The following is a 19,627-nucleotide window of genomic DNA, read 5'->3' as shown; positions in this document are numbered from 1 at the left end:
AACCGTAACAAGCTGTAGAACATTGTATATTTCGTCCAAGCTGGTGATACATAAATTTATCGTTTCTGGCAATGTAATATAACCGATTTTTTTAAATCCTACATTCGAATATTGAACTAATTACAGTCCCTCAATCATTATATGTTACCATAAATATTTCATAACCTATTATTTTCATTTAGCATCACGCATTTCTTTTGTTTTAAATACGACGGATTAATGAAATGAGCGAAAGAGATATCAGAGGGCTGATTTCATTTGGAAAACGAAACGCTCTGCAATTATTATTTAATTATTGAATATTAACTATTCATATATTTACTTATGAACAATTCGTTTAGTTGAAATATTTCATGACATAAAATATAAATTAGGCTATCTGTATTCCTAATGATAGCAGCCTTCTGAATCTCGCTTTGAAGGCACGGTTAGATTTTCAGCTGTTTTAATATAGAGAAGTTAACCACACGCTAAGATTAAATTTCTCCAAGTTACAACAATCATGTGAATTTAGTTCACATGTTTTAACAGCTGAAAGGTCACAATCATTTTCGTAATAATTTGTTATTCTTGTCATTTTTAAACAGTGTTGGAATTTCCTGTTTTCTCTAGTGAAAACGTGTGCGAACCTCAAATAAAAGGAATGTTTACCTATATTAGTTTGCTTGTACCAAACACGATGGTGTTCTCTTTGCTCAACTACACCTCCCAGTTGACTCTGCCGAGGACCGTGGTCACCACACATCTCACTTTTTGATTTTTCGTCACTCTCGATTGCGTCACACTAATACTGTGTAATTATCTCTGAAAACAAAACACCTTCCAGGACAGTCTAGAGAAGGTCACGGTGAGTGTTAATCACAACAATTGGTTTCAGATGACTAGAACTGCTGCATTTTTCACCAGATTGCAGCACATGACGTCGGGATACCTGCCATGTTCGACTGTTGGACAGAACCTAATTCATCTTGACAGATCGAGCGGAAGAACGAGGAACTTAATAAATTAGTATAGGATCTTACGTACAGAATAACAACTTCACTACGTGCTTACGTAACTTTCCGAGAAGAATACTGGCGTTCGCACTGCGTGATTTGATCGTGAACCCTATCTATCCTCTCGTTCAGGATTTTGATGCTTTTGTCCGGCAGGCTGGGCAGGAAGTCCCGGAACTCCGGGTCAGACGCCTCGAACCTGTCCTGGAGGAGCTGCCCCACGTTCTTGTCCTTGTGTAGTCGCTTGATCATGTCCGATGTAGATTTCCTGAAGACGCAGAGAGCTTCCAGCAGGGCGCCGTGGTAGTGCTCGTACTTGTCCAGCAGTCTATATCCGTGTAGAAGTCCGCTCTCGTTGTCGAAGAACACTAGCAGTCCCGAGTTCGGCTCCCGGGCGAGGTTGTGGGCGGGCGCGTCCATCATTGCGGGGTTCCACTGCAGGTTGTACAAATTGTTGACGACTCTGTCCAGATTGGCGGTCAGATAGTCGAACACGATGAGGTCCGACCACTGCGCGAGCTCCACCATCTCCAGTGACGAGTCGGTCTTGCTGGCGACGACGTCCGGGGGATGTAGGCGTCTCGCGGAGGTCCTGAGGGACGATGGGATGTGTGCCGGTTCCAGAGACGGCACGAACCGCGTCAGAACGACGGCTCGCTCCTCGTTCCACTGGGCGAGGGACAGCTGCGGTCTGACCCGGGACCACAGGGGGTCTCGGAGTCTGACGAGGGCCAGCGACGAGGGGGCCAGGTTCCTGAGGCCCAGCAGGCGCCCCAGGTAGAAGCTGAAGAGCTCGCCCTGGATCTGGTCCGTGTTCTGGCGGTAGCGGCAGCAGGACCTGGTGCCGTCCTCGAACGTGAGCAGGCGGTTCTGCATGCGACCGCAGCCTTCTTCTACTTTGACGACGGGCGTCTTGCGGGCGAAGCGACGCCAGGACTCCGCCTCCCGCTCCTCGAAGCCGGCGGGCATGGCGTCTTCCACCCTGCGGCCCCAGTACACGCCCCCCTGTATGAGCCCCCCGCTGTCCTCGATCTCGGGCTCCGGCTCCCGGCGGGTGGCGGCGGGGGGCGGCAGCGCCGCGGACTTGACGACGAAGGAGACGCTGGGGAACTCCGTGACGGGCGCGCTCGTGTTCCTCAGCGTCAAGTTGCGACTCTCGCTCGAATTCGCTCTGCTCGCGTTCCTGGCAGCTCCCCCGCGCGGGAGCACGTACAGGGGGATCATCACCCCGACCACGAGGCCCAACACGAAGGCCAGTCCCGCCGTCAGGAGGCACAGAGTCCTGTAGGGAGACGTCCTCCCAGCACTGCCCCCTGCCGGCGACGCGGCGAAGTGACTGCCCGTCATCAGAGACATGACGAGGTGTTGCGCCTTGTTGCGTCGTCGCTTGTTATTGTCGTCGTCCACCACCAACTGTTGCTCGCACATTGTTGCTTTAGTTCCCAGCATAATTCACAGATAGCACTGCGACATCCCTCCACAAGTCCTACCAGACACTCATGTTACAAAACTATTTCGAAGCTGTGGTTACATTGTCATCCTGTAGAGGCAGCACCGGTCATGTTTAAACAATGTCGCATCACTGTTCTTGTTAAGAAGTACAGTATTGACACTAGATGTGCTTGTTCAAGACAGACAGAGACGGGGCGAGTGAGATTTTGTTTTACGAACACTTCGAGTTTGTTCAAGTTTACTTTACAACAAGGCTTCCTTTTTTACCTCATTGAATACGAGTCCGCATGTAGAATGTGTTTGTTTAGGACAAGTCCCTCACTTCTTTTGTTTACTGAAATAATTTAAACAAATGAAGAACAAGTTCTTCCATTCACATACAGTAATATGCTAACGACTTTTTTTTTCCTATCCGCTTCTTCCTCTTGTGTTGTCTGTAATTTAAATACGGAAGATTCTCTCTGAAGTTTTCACAGCCGGAAAGCGAACTTGGCCCCAACACATGTCACACACACCGGTGTCTGCGCACTTCAAACTGTCCCAAGAGAGTTCACACTTGTTTCAACACGTTACAGGACTGTCGCACGTTAAAATAAACACGTGATTACTTGATATCCAGAAAGATTCGGCTGAGTCGCGGAACACGTATACTGCCTACGAGAAGGAAGGCAACTTTTGAACCGTATGACAACCGACGGCACGAGGCTATAACGTCTGTCAGTCTCAGGTCACGGGGACCTACTGGAGTCGCTCGTCGCTGAGCAGCGGTCTTGACTCGCCACGGCAAGCTGTACTATGGGTATGGCACAAACCCGCCGGGAAGAGATAGAGAATGGAGGAGAAATGAAAAATGTGGAGGGTGGGGAACCCGAGAGAAAAAACCAGGTCCTGTAGACTCCTCCCACCGAGCTGCTCCGTCTCTTTCGCTTCCTCCTCTCGGATAGCCGTGTCTTCTTCGCAGGGCTGCAGTCTGGAAAACCAAAGGACATACATCGGTCAGTTGGGAGGCAAACTCGGCCCGTCTTACACAAGTTACATCCTAATTTGGGCTAAGATCAGATCATTTATAATTTTTTTATACGCAACACCGCCTCACAGTTCATTTCAAGGACTATACAAATGCTGCTAAGGGAATTTAACTAAGCCAGCTAACGGCTCTTTTTTATACGAACTGTTCTTTCAAAGAGAATGATAAAAAGTCGACATGCATTTTGTAGTCTAGTTTCCAAATTGGTCGACTTTGACAACAGCAAACGTGGGCTTCTAGCCCATAAACTTTTATTTGCCTGTTTAAATACTTATGATAAAAAGCTGAAATTACACTAATAATCAAATCAAAGGCACATGCCGTTTGCTTTTTTTTGTTCTTGTTTATTGTTACTTTTCGGTAAAGTAAACAAGCAATAACGCCTTTATTATCAACATCATCATCACTATATTTTCACTGCCGTGACTCATCTCGAAATAAAACCAATTATTCCAAAGTTCTTTAAGTTCACATGTCGTACTTTTGAAATTCTTTTTATACCCAAGAAATGTCTCGGCCTTGTTTAAAACAACGCAGTGATGGTAAAGAACTTTTTGCAAAATTTTCTAGGTTCAATAAATTTACTTTCACGAAATGTCACTACAGCTAACACATTTAGGCTACTGGTGTTTTAGAAATTGTTTAAAAAATGTGTTTACTCTTACAGTTTGTGGCAGATTGTCAAAGAATTTACGTAGTTTATAAACAGTTATGACTATTGACTGTTTTTACTTAAGCTAAACTGTGATATATTTATATCAAGCGTATTTCTAATCTCATAATTCAGCCCCTTGGGGCAAGATAATCGTACTCATCAATTGGTCTTCAGTATAAACTTAGATTGTCATTACTCATAAGCAGGGAACGGATTTATATGGACTAAAAATATATGAAATATGTAAATATATATGTAGTTATTTTTACCAAAATATGGAATTAAATATGGATTTTTACCAAAATATGGAATTAAATATGGACTTAAAATTATAAAAAAATGACTATGTACGTTAAATATTGGTACATTTTAATCAAACTAAACAAAAAATATAATGGACGTACCTTATCTTCCAATGTAGTTTCAACAAAACACAATTTTTATTGTCTGTTACCATAACAATAGGTTACAAACATTTCTTTCAAGTGCTGAAAAGTGAATCTTCTTCTATTGTCTCTGAGGATAGATTTATACTGACTAAAAGAGCGTTCGACGTCACAAGAAGTAACTGGTACATAATTCAATTTCACAATGTCTGCTGGGGATAAGTCCAAGTTAATCTTCACTGTTGATTCACCACTCATCACAGCAACAACCTTTTGTAGTTCTTCATATCCAGGGTTTTTTGAAAGTACAGTGTCCACCTTAGCTCTTACTGCATCTGCAACTTTACCTCTACCACGATTCAGTTGTTCCACAGTACTATTTATAATTTCAAAACTTTCAGATAGTGAAAGGTGCCTATTTTGGAGACTTTTGAGCGTTTTTATGATGCATGAAAATGTATGCTGAATGTGAGCTAAGTCATTCTTCACACTTATGTCACAGGTAACTGTTTTCGCAGTATCAATTGAGACTGCATCTTCAGAGTCCAATGCAAGGAGAACATTGTTAATAGAGTCTATATGTTCGGCATAATATTCAACTGCTTCTAGCCATGTACCCCATCTAGTTAAAATTGGCTTTGGTGGCAATGGAATTTCAGGGTACATTTCTTTCAACACGTTAACTCTACTGGGAGCTTTGAGAAATACTTTTTTCACTGATGAAATCAACAAATCTACTTTAGGGAAATTGTCTCTGACCACTTCTGCCACACGATGAAATGCATGCGCCACACAAGTAAAATGAGTCAATTTAGGATATACAACAGATAATGCTTGTCCAGCTTTGACCATATAAGGGGCAGCATCGCTAATAAAGAATAACACATTATCGTACATAATACCCTTTGGCCACAGGATACCCATAGCTTCGTTGAACAGTTTAACTATAGTTTTGTTATTGCACTTTTCTAGAACATCACAATGTAAAAGAATTCGTTCAGAATATTGTTCACTTAACAAACCGATAACTACATTACCAACAAGTCTACCTTCTTTGTCGGGAGTCTCATCAATGGAAACCCAAATTGAACTATCTTTAATTTCATCTCTTATCTTCTGTATTGTCTCATCGTAGATGGATGGAGCATACGTCTTCCTAAGTGTTGACTCATCCGGGATTGTATGTTGAGTATATTTTTCAAGGAATTCCCTGAAGACCTTATTCTTTAGTTTGTAGAGAGGAATATCAGCAGAGATGAGAGAACGGCACAGGTCGATGTTAAACTCAGATCTTACATTCGATGTTGTTGGTTGTGTTAAAAACAATTGTCTCTGCTTGGAATTTAGTTGTTTGTTGGCCTGATGTTTACTAGTTGTAATGTGTTGTTGCACCAGGAACTTTTGTGTAGATGATACTGCACACTGACACAAATTACAAAATAATATTTTATTGTCAGTTGATAAACCATCTTCTTTAAATTCTGAAATGTAACTTGTTAGTTTTGATTTTAAATTGACTGAATGACGTACTTTTGGCATATTTACCGTCTTTATAGTATGATTTACAAAACTGAACCTATGTGTACTCTGACTGGCATTTAACTGTTGAGCTGCACAACTGAAGTCTGTTAAAAATTTTAAATTAAATTAATACAGTTTTGTAACTTACTTTCCCATTGTTGATAGGACTGCTAATTTTCAAATAACTCTGATGTTAAAGGGATTACTGAACATGTGTTTAAATCTCTATTGTTGAAATGTATTTTTAAAAGTTAATGGAATTTTGTTTTGTTTTATTGTTAAACCTAATATAATATGGACTGTTTTATATGAAATATGGAAAATATATGGAAATTAACGAAAATATGTACTAAACTCTAAAATATGGAAAAATATGGAAAATAAAAGTAGGATTTTTCAACCCTACACATTGTGAAACATAAAGATAATGCAAAATATAAATTATATTAGCTTTATAAGTAAATATGTATTTACATATAAATCCTTTCCCTGCTCATAAGTAAATATAATAGAATCATTGTTATAATACAAAGTATATGATTATATCTCGTGACCATAACATAGTACGAAATGGAAATATACAAGTTGGAAATTTATCCTTTTGAAGAAAAAAAAAATCAAATACTATGGATATACAGTAACAAATATAAGTTGCACTCGAGAGGAAATTAAATGTAGAATAAGTGTGGGAAATGCTTGCTATTATTCGGTTGAGAAGCTTTTGTCATCCAGTCTCCTTTCAAAAAAACTGAAAGTTAGAATTTATAAAACAGTTAGGCCTATACTACTGATTATTTTGTATGGCTGTGAAACTTGGACTCTCACTTTGAGAGAGGAACAGAGGTTAAGTGTATTCGAGAATAAAGTGCTTAGGAAAATATTCGGGACTAAGAGGAATGAAGTTACAGGACAATGGAGAAAATTACACAACGCAGAACTGCACGCACTGTATTCTTGATCTAATATAATTAGGAAAGTTAAATTCAGACGTTTGAGATGGTCAGGGCATGTAGTACGTATGGTCGAATCTAGAAATGCATGTAGAATGTTAGTCGGAAAACCTGAGGGGAAAAAGACCTTTGGGGAGGCAGAGATGTAGTTAGGAGGATAATATTAGAATGGATTTGAGAGAGATGGGATATGATGGCAGGGACTGGATTAATCTTGCACAGGATAGAGACCGATGGCGGGCTTATATGAGGACAATGAACCTCCGGGTTCTTTAAAAGCCATTTAAGTAAGTAAAAGCCTATGTTTTTCTGGCTTTTATTTATAAGTTCATACAATTCCTAGTCATAAAGCTTGTTTACTCTTGTTGCAAAAACACTTCTAGAAGCATGCTGAAGAAGAAATACAATTGTGCGTTACGACTGTCTTGCCCCAAGAGGCTGAACTGTGATCAAGAGAGATTTGAAAAATTATTATTTATGTGCCTTGACATAAACAGAATTACAATACATAAACAAGAAATCTCTTTCAGAGAGTAGTTTTACCAAATTAAGAATTTCGCCGCAGAAGTAAATAGGCCCTAATATTGAAATGTAGAGTGGCAGTGAAATGATGGAGGGAAAAGGAAGATCCCCGAGGAAAACCTCACGAAACTTGGACTTGTCACTACAACCACGACTCTGTCATTGCCAGAATTCGTTTTCGTGTCCGTAGTCACAATGCTATGCCAATTTAGCTACTAAGGCCCGGTTTTATAAATACGGTTAATCTAAAAATTATGTTAAACCTAAGTTAAACTTAACCGTGAGTTTAACTCAACGTGCCGTATTACAGAGTCTCGGTTAAGTTAAACCATAGTGAAATACGATTGGTATTACTGCTAGGAAGGAAAAGAAGACGATCGCAACTGTTTAATTATAGCTATTATTGATTTAAAATAGCCGACGCTCGTGGAGAATCTTAATTAAGAAACATTTTTGTTCTTCGATATCAGAGAGAGTATCATAATGAAACCTAAAGAGGACCAATACCGCGTACTTCAGTATGCTTGTCAGACTTAACCTCAAATAGTTTCTTAACGCTGGCTACCAACGTTATACTCCCAAACAATGCAACCAAACTAAACCTTGCATGACCGTCCGTGACGTAACTCCGTACAGAATCAACTGAGTAATGAAGTAATAATATTAGTGTGCGTATTTTGTGTGTTGTCTAGAATATTTATGAAACAGAATTCAGTCAAACAATAAAATTATTTTTATGAGTCTAGTAAAATTAGGTATTATTATCAGTGTTTATAAATCAGGCCTCATAGTAAATCTTACCAGGAGACTGTCTGCCACTCACAGTACAATGCGCAATAGGTTTATAGTAGATTTATGGACATCTTCGAAATCTCCCATCGTTTTCAGTATAATAATAATAATAATAATAATAATAATAATAATAATAATAATAATAATAATAATAATGATTTATTTTAGCTGGCAGAGTTAAGGCCGTATGTCTACTACCAGAGGAAAAATTGCGCAGGGCATCTAGTAACTGATGCAGAGATTCAACAGAATGTTTTCAAAACTGAAGAATAAATCATTTATCTTTTCAAATAATCTTAAAATTCAAACCCTAAAACATATATTTTTGCACTTTCTCCTTTTTCTGTTCTATCCGAGTTTCAATTTTTCGAAACAAGGTTAGGACTATAGGGTAAACATTGGTAATTTCGTGGCAGTGGTTATTTCGTGATACTTTTTCTTTGCTCTTTTGTGAACTAACCAATGGTGTTACGAGATCCAAATTTCCGCCACATGTTGTCCAGTTTCCATAAACATACAGCTAAGCTTTGTGTGACTATTGTAGTTGCTTCAGTGAGCTTTTATGTTTGGAGAGAGCAAGTTTGCGTCGACTTCTCAGGCGTAAAAATTTTGTGGATGTTTGTAATTACATTACAGGCTTATTACTAAAGGTAAGCATATGATATTTGGTACAAAGTTTTATTGTATCTTCATGAAATTTTAGGAAATGTTTTTGGAATTTTAGATACATCTGTAGTCGCTATATAGGCTTAGCTTTACTGATAGAAATCTTAGCTGTTTGAGGCGAAATTTTGTTGAGCATTAAGTGTTACATTTTATACTATTTTAAAAATTGTATTACAATAGGAATTTTAGAAATCTGAAGACAAGATGTGATTACAAAAAAGAAAACAGAGACGCAATGGGTTCAGTGTAGCTTCTGTTTGAATTGTTATCATGTTAAGTGTCAGTGATAAGTGCTAGATGACTTACTTGCAAGAATTGTGACAGGAGAGGGAACATGGCTCCACCATTTTGGACCGGAGACAGAGGCAGACAATGGAGTGGCATCATGCAAATTCACCAAAGAAATGGAAATTCAAAAGTACACCTTCGGCAGGAAACGTTATGGCTACTGTGTTTTTCGATTCAGAAGGACTCTTGCTTGTGGACATCATGCCACACGGAACCACCATTAATTCTGAAGGGGTTTGTTGCAACCCTCAAGAAACTTCAAGTTAGACTGAGTCGTGTTCGACGACATCGGGAGAAGCAGGATGTTCTGCTATTGCACGACAACGCACAGCCATATGTCAGTCACAAGACCACAGACCAGATCAGAAAATTCGGATAGACAACACTGAAACATCCGCATTTCAATTCAGGAATCCGCCCCTAAACACGAGTTCTACTCTTTCAGGGGCGAGCTAAAGTTTTTCTGTATATATTATATTTTATGTTACAATTATTAGCAAAATAATAAATAAATAAATAAATAAATAAATAAATAAATATATATATATAAATAAATAAATAAATGTCCATGTGTATAGCGGAAGCCGCCATCTTGTACTGTTGAGCCTTGAACTGATGTTTAAACGGCAGAAGATTACCGATCAAGTTAAACTCAAGTTAACTCAAGATTAACTGGTAGTTAAGGTTTAGGGGAGAGTCGGGTAGTATCGGACATCGGGTAGTATCGGACAGTGCGTTTCTTTCATCTACTACCGTATGGTAGTACCTGAATGACATGGTTACGTTTCTCTATGCGACATCACAGAAACGTAACCATGTCAATCAGGTACTAACATCGTGTAGTAGATGAAAGAAACTCACTGTCCGATATTACCCGATGTCCGATACTACCCGACTCTCCCCTATAATACGAAGCAAAACGAAAAATTTGAGTTTAAACTGAACGTAAAGTTTAAACGGCGTTTATAATACCGGCCCTTAGTGGTGATGGTTTATATGATGATGATATGGCCGTGGTGATAGTGTGGATGATAATATAGATCAAATTCTCATGCCTCTAATTTTATAAGAATGTTACTTACGCAAGGGTCGAAACTTGTTACTACAAAAAGAATTAGTTATTCAATAATTGGTACACAGCAAAAACATAACGCGTGGATAAATCAGTTGATTTAAACGAGAATTAAATGAAAACCGTCCAGTACGTATAAATAAAAAGTCATTCAGACTTCTTCAGAATTAGATATTCATCTCTCCAGTCGGCTATCAAATAATGAAAGTTTGTTTAGGCATTTAGTAAGTTAATATGTTTAACAAAGAACATTTCAGGTTAGCTGTTTATTGCCTGTTTATTAATGTTCAATTACAGGTGCGCTCGCTTCTTCATAAACTCTTCCTGGCGCATTCCATTGCATGAGAATTTCTTAATGACATTCTGCATGCAGCTGGGGACTTAAACTGCACTTATTCTCGTTTTCAAGTTTTTATAATGGCCCTAAAGGCTTGTGAATATTTAGGCCTATACAAAATCTCTTCCATTTATACAAGATTCGTTCTCCTTCAATAACTCCAATGAAAATGCATAGAAAGTTAAGACGTAAATAAGACGAACAGAAGACAACTATATTATTATTATTATTATTATTATTATTATTATTATTATTATTATTGGCTCTACGATATATATATATATATATATATATATATATATATATATTTGTGCGAGATCGTGCGTATTTGCTTGGTTTCCGCACAAAACCAATCCGCAGAAAGTCTAAAATTCCACATTCAGTATTCCCAACTAACACACATAACAATTTCCCTCTTCTTACCGCTTAAGTGACATATTGATTTTACTGCTTTAGGCTTTTAACATATTATTTTTAGAGACGTTCAATATAGTAATAATTATAAATTGGAAACTTACCACTGCAATTTCACCTAAATTGCACTGTTAATTATTGTTTTTAAATATTTGCAAAAATTAAGTAAACTCTACAACTCCACTAAAGTTACTGCATTCGTGATGCAAGTAACATTGAGGAAACCATGAAAAAATCAACAAGATTCCAGAATCATCATAGACTGGGGGGAAAAAAGACAGACGTATATCACGGCCTGCTGGAATATAGTAAACACAGAAAACATTTTATAGCAACAATATTGAAGATAGATATTTTAGTTTTTAAAAGTTGCCGTCATTGAACAGAAACCAAGATGTAGATTTCATTGCAACTAATTAGAAATTCCTCTTTCAGGTATGTAATAAACGATCTTCGCACAAAATAATGTACGATACAAGAGCGGTATGTTTTCTTTCAATTCTCGGAAATTAAAAAAGCTCAACTACGTTTCGCTTTTTCAAACTTTTCCTCGAACATGAAAACTTCAACATACCGCTCTTGTAACGTATATTACTATTTCATTATTCGGGCGGAGTTAAGGCCATCAGGTCTTGTCTTCCATTTATTAATTACTACGTAACAAAACACAATATTAAAAGTAAAAACAATAATGCAGTGTAAGATTTATTTGTTGAAGATAAACATGTAATATTTGTATTTAATAACTTAGAACTTACAAGGAATATTAATACTGTATTGGTTTCTATGTTAAGTAACACACAAGAATAGACCTATATTAACTTCTATGAGGCGACGACAGATGGATTGGATTATACCAGGACCGCCATGGATAGGTAACATATAATGCTACTGGATGCTATTGATAATAATTGTTTATAATTAGATTACAGTAGAGGCTTAAATTACATCTAAATTGAGACAGACATAAATTACTTTTAGAATTGTTAAGAGGAAAGACGGGTCTGAAGAACTGGAATGTAGCAGGTCCGACATTAACAGTAACACTGATATTATATTATATTATATTATATTATATTATATTATATTATATTATATTATAGTCTTGTATTGTATCGTATCGTAAAGTAGGCCCATATCATATCATATCATATCATATCATATCATATCATATCATATCATATCATATCATATCATATCATATCATATCATATCATATCATATCATATCATATCATATCATATCATATCATATCATAAATCGTATCGCATCGCAACGTACTGTATCGTATCGTATCGTATCGCATCGTATAGTATCGTACCGTACCATATATCACATCACATCACATCACATCACATCACATCACATCACATCACATATCATCTTATCGTTGTTCCTTCAATAACTCCTATGTAACAAATTTTTTGATTTTCATATTTTTGCTCTATTAAATAACTTAAATAGTGATATACCAAATAATAAAATATCCTATGTGTAATTACATTTGAAGACATTATTACAAACATATTTGAAGACATTATTACAAAAACAGTCCTAGTCATTTTTAATGAAATTGAGTTAAGGACACATTTTCTACTATTTCAAATGTTTATAGACTCCATGTCAGGTGCAATAGATACAAAGATAAACACCAGTTGTACGGAAACAGCTGACATGTGTTGTACTATTTATTTTTATTGTTCCTCTGAAAAATAACAATTTTGACAAGGGTCGTTTTTCTAATAATGTCTTCATTTTTTTTCTTTCGAAAATGTAATAATTCACAATCTCCTATGTACCACTGTCATAGAATGAATAAATGTAATTTTTCTTCATATTGAAAAATGTTATATTTTGCACATGGGAGTTATTGCAGTAACGACGATATCATATCATATCATATCATATCATATCATATCATATCATATCATATCATATCATATCATATCATATCATATCATATCATATCATATATCATACCATATCATATCTCGTATCGTGTCGTATCACAATTACTGTATATTATATTACATTATATTGCATTGTATTTTATTGTATTGTATTATATTGTATTACATTATAATTACATTATATTATATTATACGAGTATTATATTATATTATATTATATTATATTATATTATATTATATTATATTATAGGCTCCAATAAATTATACATCCATCTCTGTTCCGCGTTTTAAAGAATTTTTTTTTTTACTTTTGCACCATTAAAAAATACTTTATTATAGTACCGATTTGTCATAAAATAATCTCTTCTCTGGTAAACCAAAAAATTCAGTAGTCTTAATAATGGACTTGGGAAATCCTTCAGCAACGGCGCTTCAGAGGGATTTCTATGGAAACAAATGTATTGTAGAAGGTTTAGCATTGCGACTGGCTTTCAGAGTTATTGCGGTCAAGTATAAGAATTGTGGATCGGAAAGTCGTGGGTTAAATTCCCGATAAAGTCATGGATTTTCTCCACTGATCCAATCCCTCTAGCCGCACATGACAGTGGGATTCACTTGGCTTCTAACAGAAATGAGTACTAAAGTCTGTGTGATGTATCTTGTCTCACTGTGAAAAGAGAGAGAAAGGAGATCTGTCTTACTTCGTCTGTATTGTTATGGCAATGGGGGAGTGGAGCGATGCCGTCCATCCATCCAGTGGCGGAAGGGACTAGTTGATACATTCTGTAGCACAAAATAAAATTACAAAATATCTCTCTTCGTACTGTGTAGTTCCGTCACTGAGCTTGTTTTTCAAGAAACTGAGTTCCGGTAGCCTGTACAATAACAAGGTTTTGAAAGGAATACAGAAAATTTACAACCTTCTATAATCTCCACCCTCATTTGAAGGGACTTAGTTTCATTGCTACTGAGACAAGATAAACCTTACCAGGTACAGCGGCATTCCCTTGGCTGATATGTAGGATGATCTGTAATGGGGTGGGTAGACGTGTGAATGAACGCCAGATATCTGACTACAGTAAAATTGGTGAAGTTCAGCATTCTCAAGAAAAATAAGTTGTTTAAATCTCAGATTTTTTCCGAGGTTTCCCAAACTGCAAGGCGAAAGTCAGGTAATCCATGGTGAACCTTCGGTCATATCTCGCGAAATACTATTTCGCTATCACCAATTCCATCGACGTTAGTATATAACCTAGTAGTATATAGCTTCGTTAAACAAACGACTAAAATAATCTTAAAAGATTTGCTAGGAATGAACCCAAGTCCTGGAGGAAAATCATTCAGGTAAATATAACATAGTAAAGTTAGAGAGCAGTTGAACTTGTGTGTGCTATAGAAGAGATGCTTCGGTACTATAAAGAACAAAGATTTGACCCACTAAACTATAAATACTACATCCAAGAAACTTGGAAGGGCGGATGATTTGTAAGGTATTTTCTAGTGAATGATTCTATTTCATCTCCGTCGGCATGGTTTTCAATTATAAGTCATACGGCACTGACAGAAAACAATGGCCGACATACTTTTGAGACAATGGGAATCGTAGCAGGACAACTCTCCGTCCGTTCTCCGTGGTCGTACGGCTCTAATAGTTTATGTAAATCCAGACACGTAGCTACGTTTTTCCGCCCTGTGACAATAACAAGAAATTAATATTTTCTCTAGCTCAAGCCGATGCATGTTAATTATTTATGTCATTCGTATGTCTAGTCTAGCCGGAATTTATTTAAACAAAACCGGATAGAAACAGGAATGCGGAGGAGAGTTCCCAGAACAAGGGCTGCCACTTCCCCCCCGCTATTCGGGTCTAAAATAGATCTATCTTTTGTTTAAAATGCCATAACATTAAAAACAAGTATGCGTTAGGTCTAACCTAACTCTATTTTTCACAAACTTCGGCGCTATATAATTGATTTTTTATTGTTTTGTAATTTAATGATATTGTATGAGCGTCCTTAGTCGAACATTACCAGTGACGGGAAGTCGAGGGAAAATTTCTCTTTCTCGGGGAAATTTTATCACCATTTCCACAGAGAAGTTTGCCAGCGACACACTATCATTAATCTACTGATGAATTGTATATGCTGTAAATTGTATAGTACTCTGTATAGCTCAATTGATGAATTGTATATGCTGTAAATTGTATAGTAATCTGTATAGCTCAATTGTATATGCTGTAAATTGTATAGTAGTCTGTATAGCTCAATTGATGAATTGTATATACTGTAAATTGTATAGTAGTCTGTATAGCTCAATTGTATATGCTGTAAATTGTATAGTAGTCTGTATAGCTCAATTGTATATGCTCTAAATTGTATAGTAGTCTGTATAGCTCAATTGATGAATTGTATATGCTGTAAATTGTATAGTAGTCTGTATAGCTCAATTGATGAATTGTATATGCTGTAAATTGTATAGTAGTCTGTATAGCTCAATTGTATATGCTGTAAATTGTATAGTAGTCTGTATAGCTCAATTGTATATGCTGTAAATTGTATAGTAGTCTGTATAGCTCAATTGTATATGCTGTAAATTGTATAGTAGTCTGTATAGCTCAATTGTATATGCTGTAAATTGTATAGTAGTCTGTATAGCTCAATTGTATATGCTGTAAATTGTATAGTAGTCTGTATAGCTCAATTATATATGCTGTAAATTGTATAGTGGTCTGTATAGCTCAATTGTATATGCTGTAAATTGTATAGTAGTCTGTATAGCTCAATTGTATATGCTGTAAATTGTATAGTAGTCTGTATAGCTCAATTGTATATGCTGTAAATTGTATAGTAGTCTGTATAGCTCAATTGATGAATTGTATATGCTGTAAATTGTATAGTAGTCTGTATAGCTCAATTGATGAATTGTATATGCTGTAAATTGTATAGTAGTCTGTATAGCTCAATTGTATATACTGTAAATTGTATAGTAGTCTGTATAGCTCAATTGATGAATTGTATATGCTGTAAATTGTATAGTAGTCTGTATAGCTCAATTGTATATGCTGTAAATTGTATAGTAGTCTGTATAGCTCAATTGATGAATTGTATATGCTGTAAATTGTATAGTAGTCTGTATGGCTCAATTGTATATGCTGTAAATTGTATAGTAGTCTGTATAGCTCAATTGATGAATTGTATATGCTGTAAATTGTATAGTAGTCTGTATAGCTCAATTGATGAATTGTATATGCTGTAAATTGTATAGTAGTCTGTATAGCTCAATTGTATATGCTGTAAATTGTATAGTAGTCTGTATAGCTCAATTGTATATGCTGTAAATTGTATAGTAGTCTGTATAGCTCAATTGTATATGCTGTAAATTGTATAGTAGTCTGTATAGCTCAATTGATGAATTGTGTATGCTGTAAATTGTATAGTAGTCTGTATAGTTCAATTGTATATGCTGTAAATTGTATAGTAGCCTAGATCATATATGTAACAGATAACTCCTCGCTACGTTAAAATCGGCAGCACTTTGAAGAGAACAACCGCCAGGATCGCCACCCGTCCTCCGTAAACGAACACGAGATGGCAGCACAGTCGCTAATGCAATTCAAATGGGTATTATGACGTGACTCCTTATGTAACAACTAGATGGCAGCGTAGTAAATCTGACAAAAGTTGTTAACCTCAAAGCCTATAACCCCGACATATCTGTTACATATATGATCTAGGATAGTAGTCTGTATAGCTCAACTGATGAATTGTTTACGATTATAAATTGAATTAATCTTCTTGAAATTAATTGCACAAATTTGCATAGCTTAATGAAAGTATGCTTGTAAATTGAATTAATCTGTTTACTCTGTATTGTAGTATAGTTTTGGCTGATGAATTGTATAGGGGAGAGTCGGGTAGTATCGGACAGTGCGTTTCTTTCATCTACCACATGCTTACGTTTCTCTATGCGACATCACAGAAACGTAACCATGTCAATCAGGTACTATCATCGAGTGGTAGATGAAAGAAACTCTCTGTCCGATATTACCCGATGTCCGATACTACCCGACTCTCCCCTATGCTTTAAATTGAATAGTAATCTGTATAGCTCTATTGATAAATTGTTTATGTTTGTAATTTGAAGCACTTTGCATGATATGTATTATCAATTTCTGTATATCACAACTGATTGAATTCTTTATGCCTTAAATTTAATTAATTTTCTTGTTTTGTGTTATACATATAGCTCAACTAATGAATGATCGTTTGCGTTTGTAAATTTAATAATCTGACTGGCTATGTATTGTATATTTTTAGTAGAGCCATCGATGTAGCTCAGTCGGCAGACTCGCTGGGGTGCTGATCCGGAGCTGCGTTCGGGCTTGGGTTGGATCCCCCTTTGGTCTCATTGAATGGTTTCTTCCGAGGTTTTCCCCAGCCGTGGGACTGAAGCCGGATGGTCTCATTTCACCCCTTTGATTTGATTACCTGGTTGGGTTTTTCCGAGGTTTTCCCCAACCAAAAGGCAAAAACCGGGTAATCTTTTGGCGAATCCTCAGACCTCACCTCATCATTGTAGAAAATTACTAAATTGTAAAACTGTAAAAACTTGTAAAATACTGTAAAAATTTGAAAAAATTGTAATTATAATATTGTAAAATTTTGACTTGTTCCACATCTTAAAGCTTCATTGCTCATGTAAGATCTATGGAATATAATAAATGAATGAATGAATGAATGAATGAATGAATGAATGAATGAATGAATGAATGAATGAATGAATGAATGAATGAATGAATGAATGAATGAATGAATGAATGAATGAATGAATGAATAAATGAATGAATCTATGTTAGGCCTACAGTTTCTTTTGAAAGATCGTCATATTTCTTGAATGCTTTTTATTTTCTAGTTATCAAATGGTATAGACCTCACATCAGATTCAGAATAACTTATAATTTAGGCCTTCAGATTGCAAGTCCAAATGTGTTAAAAACTTAATTTTGTGTGTGCAAACTGCAAATCTCTTAATGAAAGTCGAAAATTAAATTAAATATATCTGCGAATTTTCGCGAAATTTATAGAAATCCACGAAATTGCTTCATAACCACGATATTAAAAAGGAAATATGGAGAATTCCCAGGAAAAATGACCCTTTCTTCCAAATAAAACGTGAAAATTTTCTTCGTTATAATTCTACCATTTTTATTCACCATGGATCCCAGAACGGGTGCACATAATCGATATGGAGAAAGACGTAGACTATTCTACGTCAAAAATTGGTGTAACATATAGATGAAACGACTGGACTAGAATTCTTAAAGGAATACTAACCCAGCTGCAAAATAAAAATTTGAACATCTCTAAAAGAGATGGTAAGGTCAACTTAGAACTGAAACAGACTAAAATATTCCAAAACTTAATACTTACCGGTATTTAATATCCTAAGGGTGAAACCTAACCATTTTTCTCCCATTACTAGATATGCTAGTGGATTATGGTGACTTTCTAGTTCGAAGGTTGACTTTTCTTTTGCCAACTTCGTTTCGAATTTCGATACTGAGAAATACTACAGGGACATCATTTTATTTTTACTAACATTTTTAATATTAACCTGTCTATACCTTTAGAGAACCGGAAACACCGCTTGCTCCCCCCTCCAAGACTGGAGTTCGATGATACTGGCATAAAACACAAATCACTCTACTAGGTATAGGATGGAAGAAAAGTAGTTCATCCATTTACGTAAACTAGGAAATATCGCGATTTTGAGTTTGATAATTTTCATTAGGTTTTTCTTTAATCAAAGTACAGTACTGTATTAAGAATAAGTGTTTTTACTCACGAAGTGAGTTATCCATGCGAACGTATTCATTATGCAGTGTGTACTGTCTACAGCACATTAGCGTACAATATAGAGAAAGAAGTTAAATTGAAAAATAATCATAATATGAATATTTAAACACAATTTTGAAAATGGTGGCCGTTCATTTCGATACAGGCTTCAGTTCTTTTGTGCATATTATCGCACTATAGACTATTGCATCTAATTCCAATTGCCAGTTTCGTCCTTCGTACTAGTAACTCATGTTGAAATAATTCTGTACCTACTCTACGTACTGTGAATTCAATCTTCACTTCTGCCCGACCCGAAAATATAAAATTACTCAGACATGCTATCTACTGTCCGTCCAAGTGGTTATGCCGCAGGATTGTAGAAAGGGAGGAAATCACGTGACAGTTAATTACTTAACGAGGCCCTTTTATTTAAGTTAAATTAAACAGCTGTATAATATTACGTAAACGTCCAATTCCTAAGAGAAATTAATGTTTTCAGAAAAGAGCTAAGACAGCCCAGCTTTTACAGAGGGGCGAGCAGAAGCAGGTGGGGGAAATCGGGATGCGACGTAGGCAAACGGACAGTACCTGTGCGAAAATATGATTCAATATTGAAAGCTCTTTCGTCACTGGAAAACGCGAACATATTTCTGGAACGTACTATACCCAGTAACTCAGTACTGCTTACTATCTGCGGTCTTGGTTCTGTGTGGAGTTGGAACTTCCTTAGTAGAAGGGGTGGGAGTGAAGTACATTCAAAAACTCAGGTACAATAAAAATTGAAGTAAAAATAAAATGATGTC

General features: G+C 36.4%; 1 protein-coding gene across 2 annotated transcripts in view; it reads right to left on the bottom strand.

The window, feature by feature from the left end:
* Positions 1-428: 428 nt before the first annotated feature.
* fj (four-jointed box kinase) overlaps positions 429-19,627 on the bottom strand; it is a 904,662-nt gene continuing 885,463 nt past the window's right edge. For both annotated transcript variants that reach the window (XM_069829476.1, XM_069829477.1), the window contains exon 7: positions 429-3,417. In XM_069829476.1, coding sequence (XP_069685577.1) covers positions 1,050-2,444 — 1,395 coding nt within the window. In that variant the 5' untranslated portion in view covers positions 2,445-3,417 and the 3' untranslated portion in view covers positions 429-1,049. The remainder of the gene's footprint in view (positions 3,418-19,627) is intronic.

This window comes from Periplaneta americana, chromosome 6, assembly GCF_040183065.1.
Source record: "Periplaneta americana isolate PAMFEO1 chromosome 6, P.americana_PAMFEO1_priV1, whole genome shotgun sequence".
Lineage (NCBI taxonomy): Eukaryota > Metazoa > Arthropoda > Insecta > Blattodea > Blattidae > Periplaneta > Periplaneta americana.
Note: the sequence above shows the minus strand (reverse complement) of the source record. Positions and strands in the feature narration are given on the sequence as shown.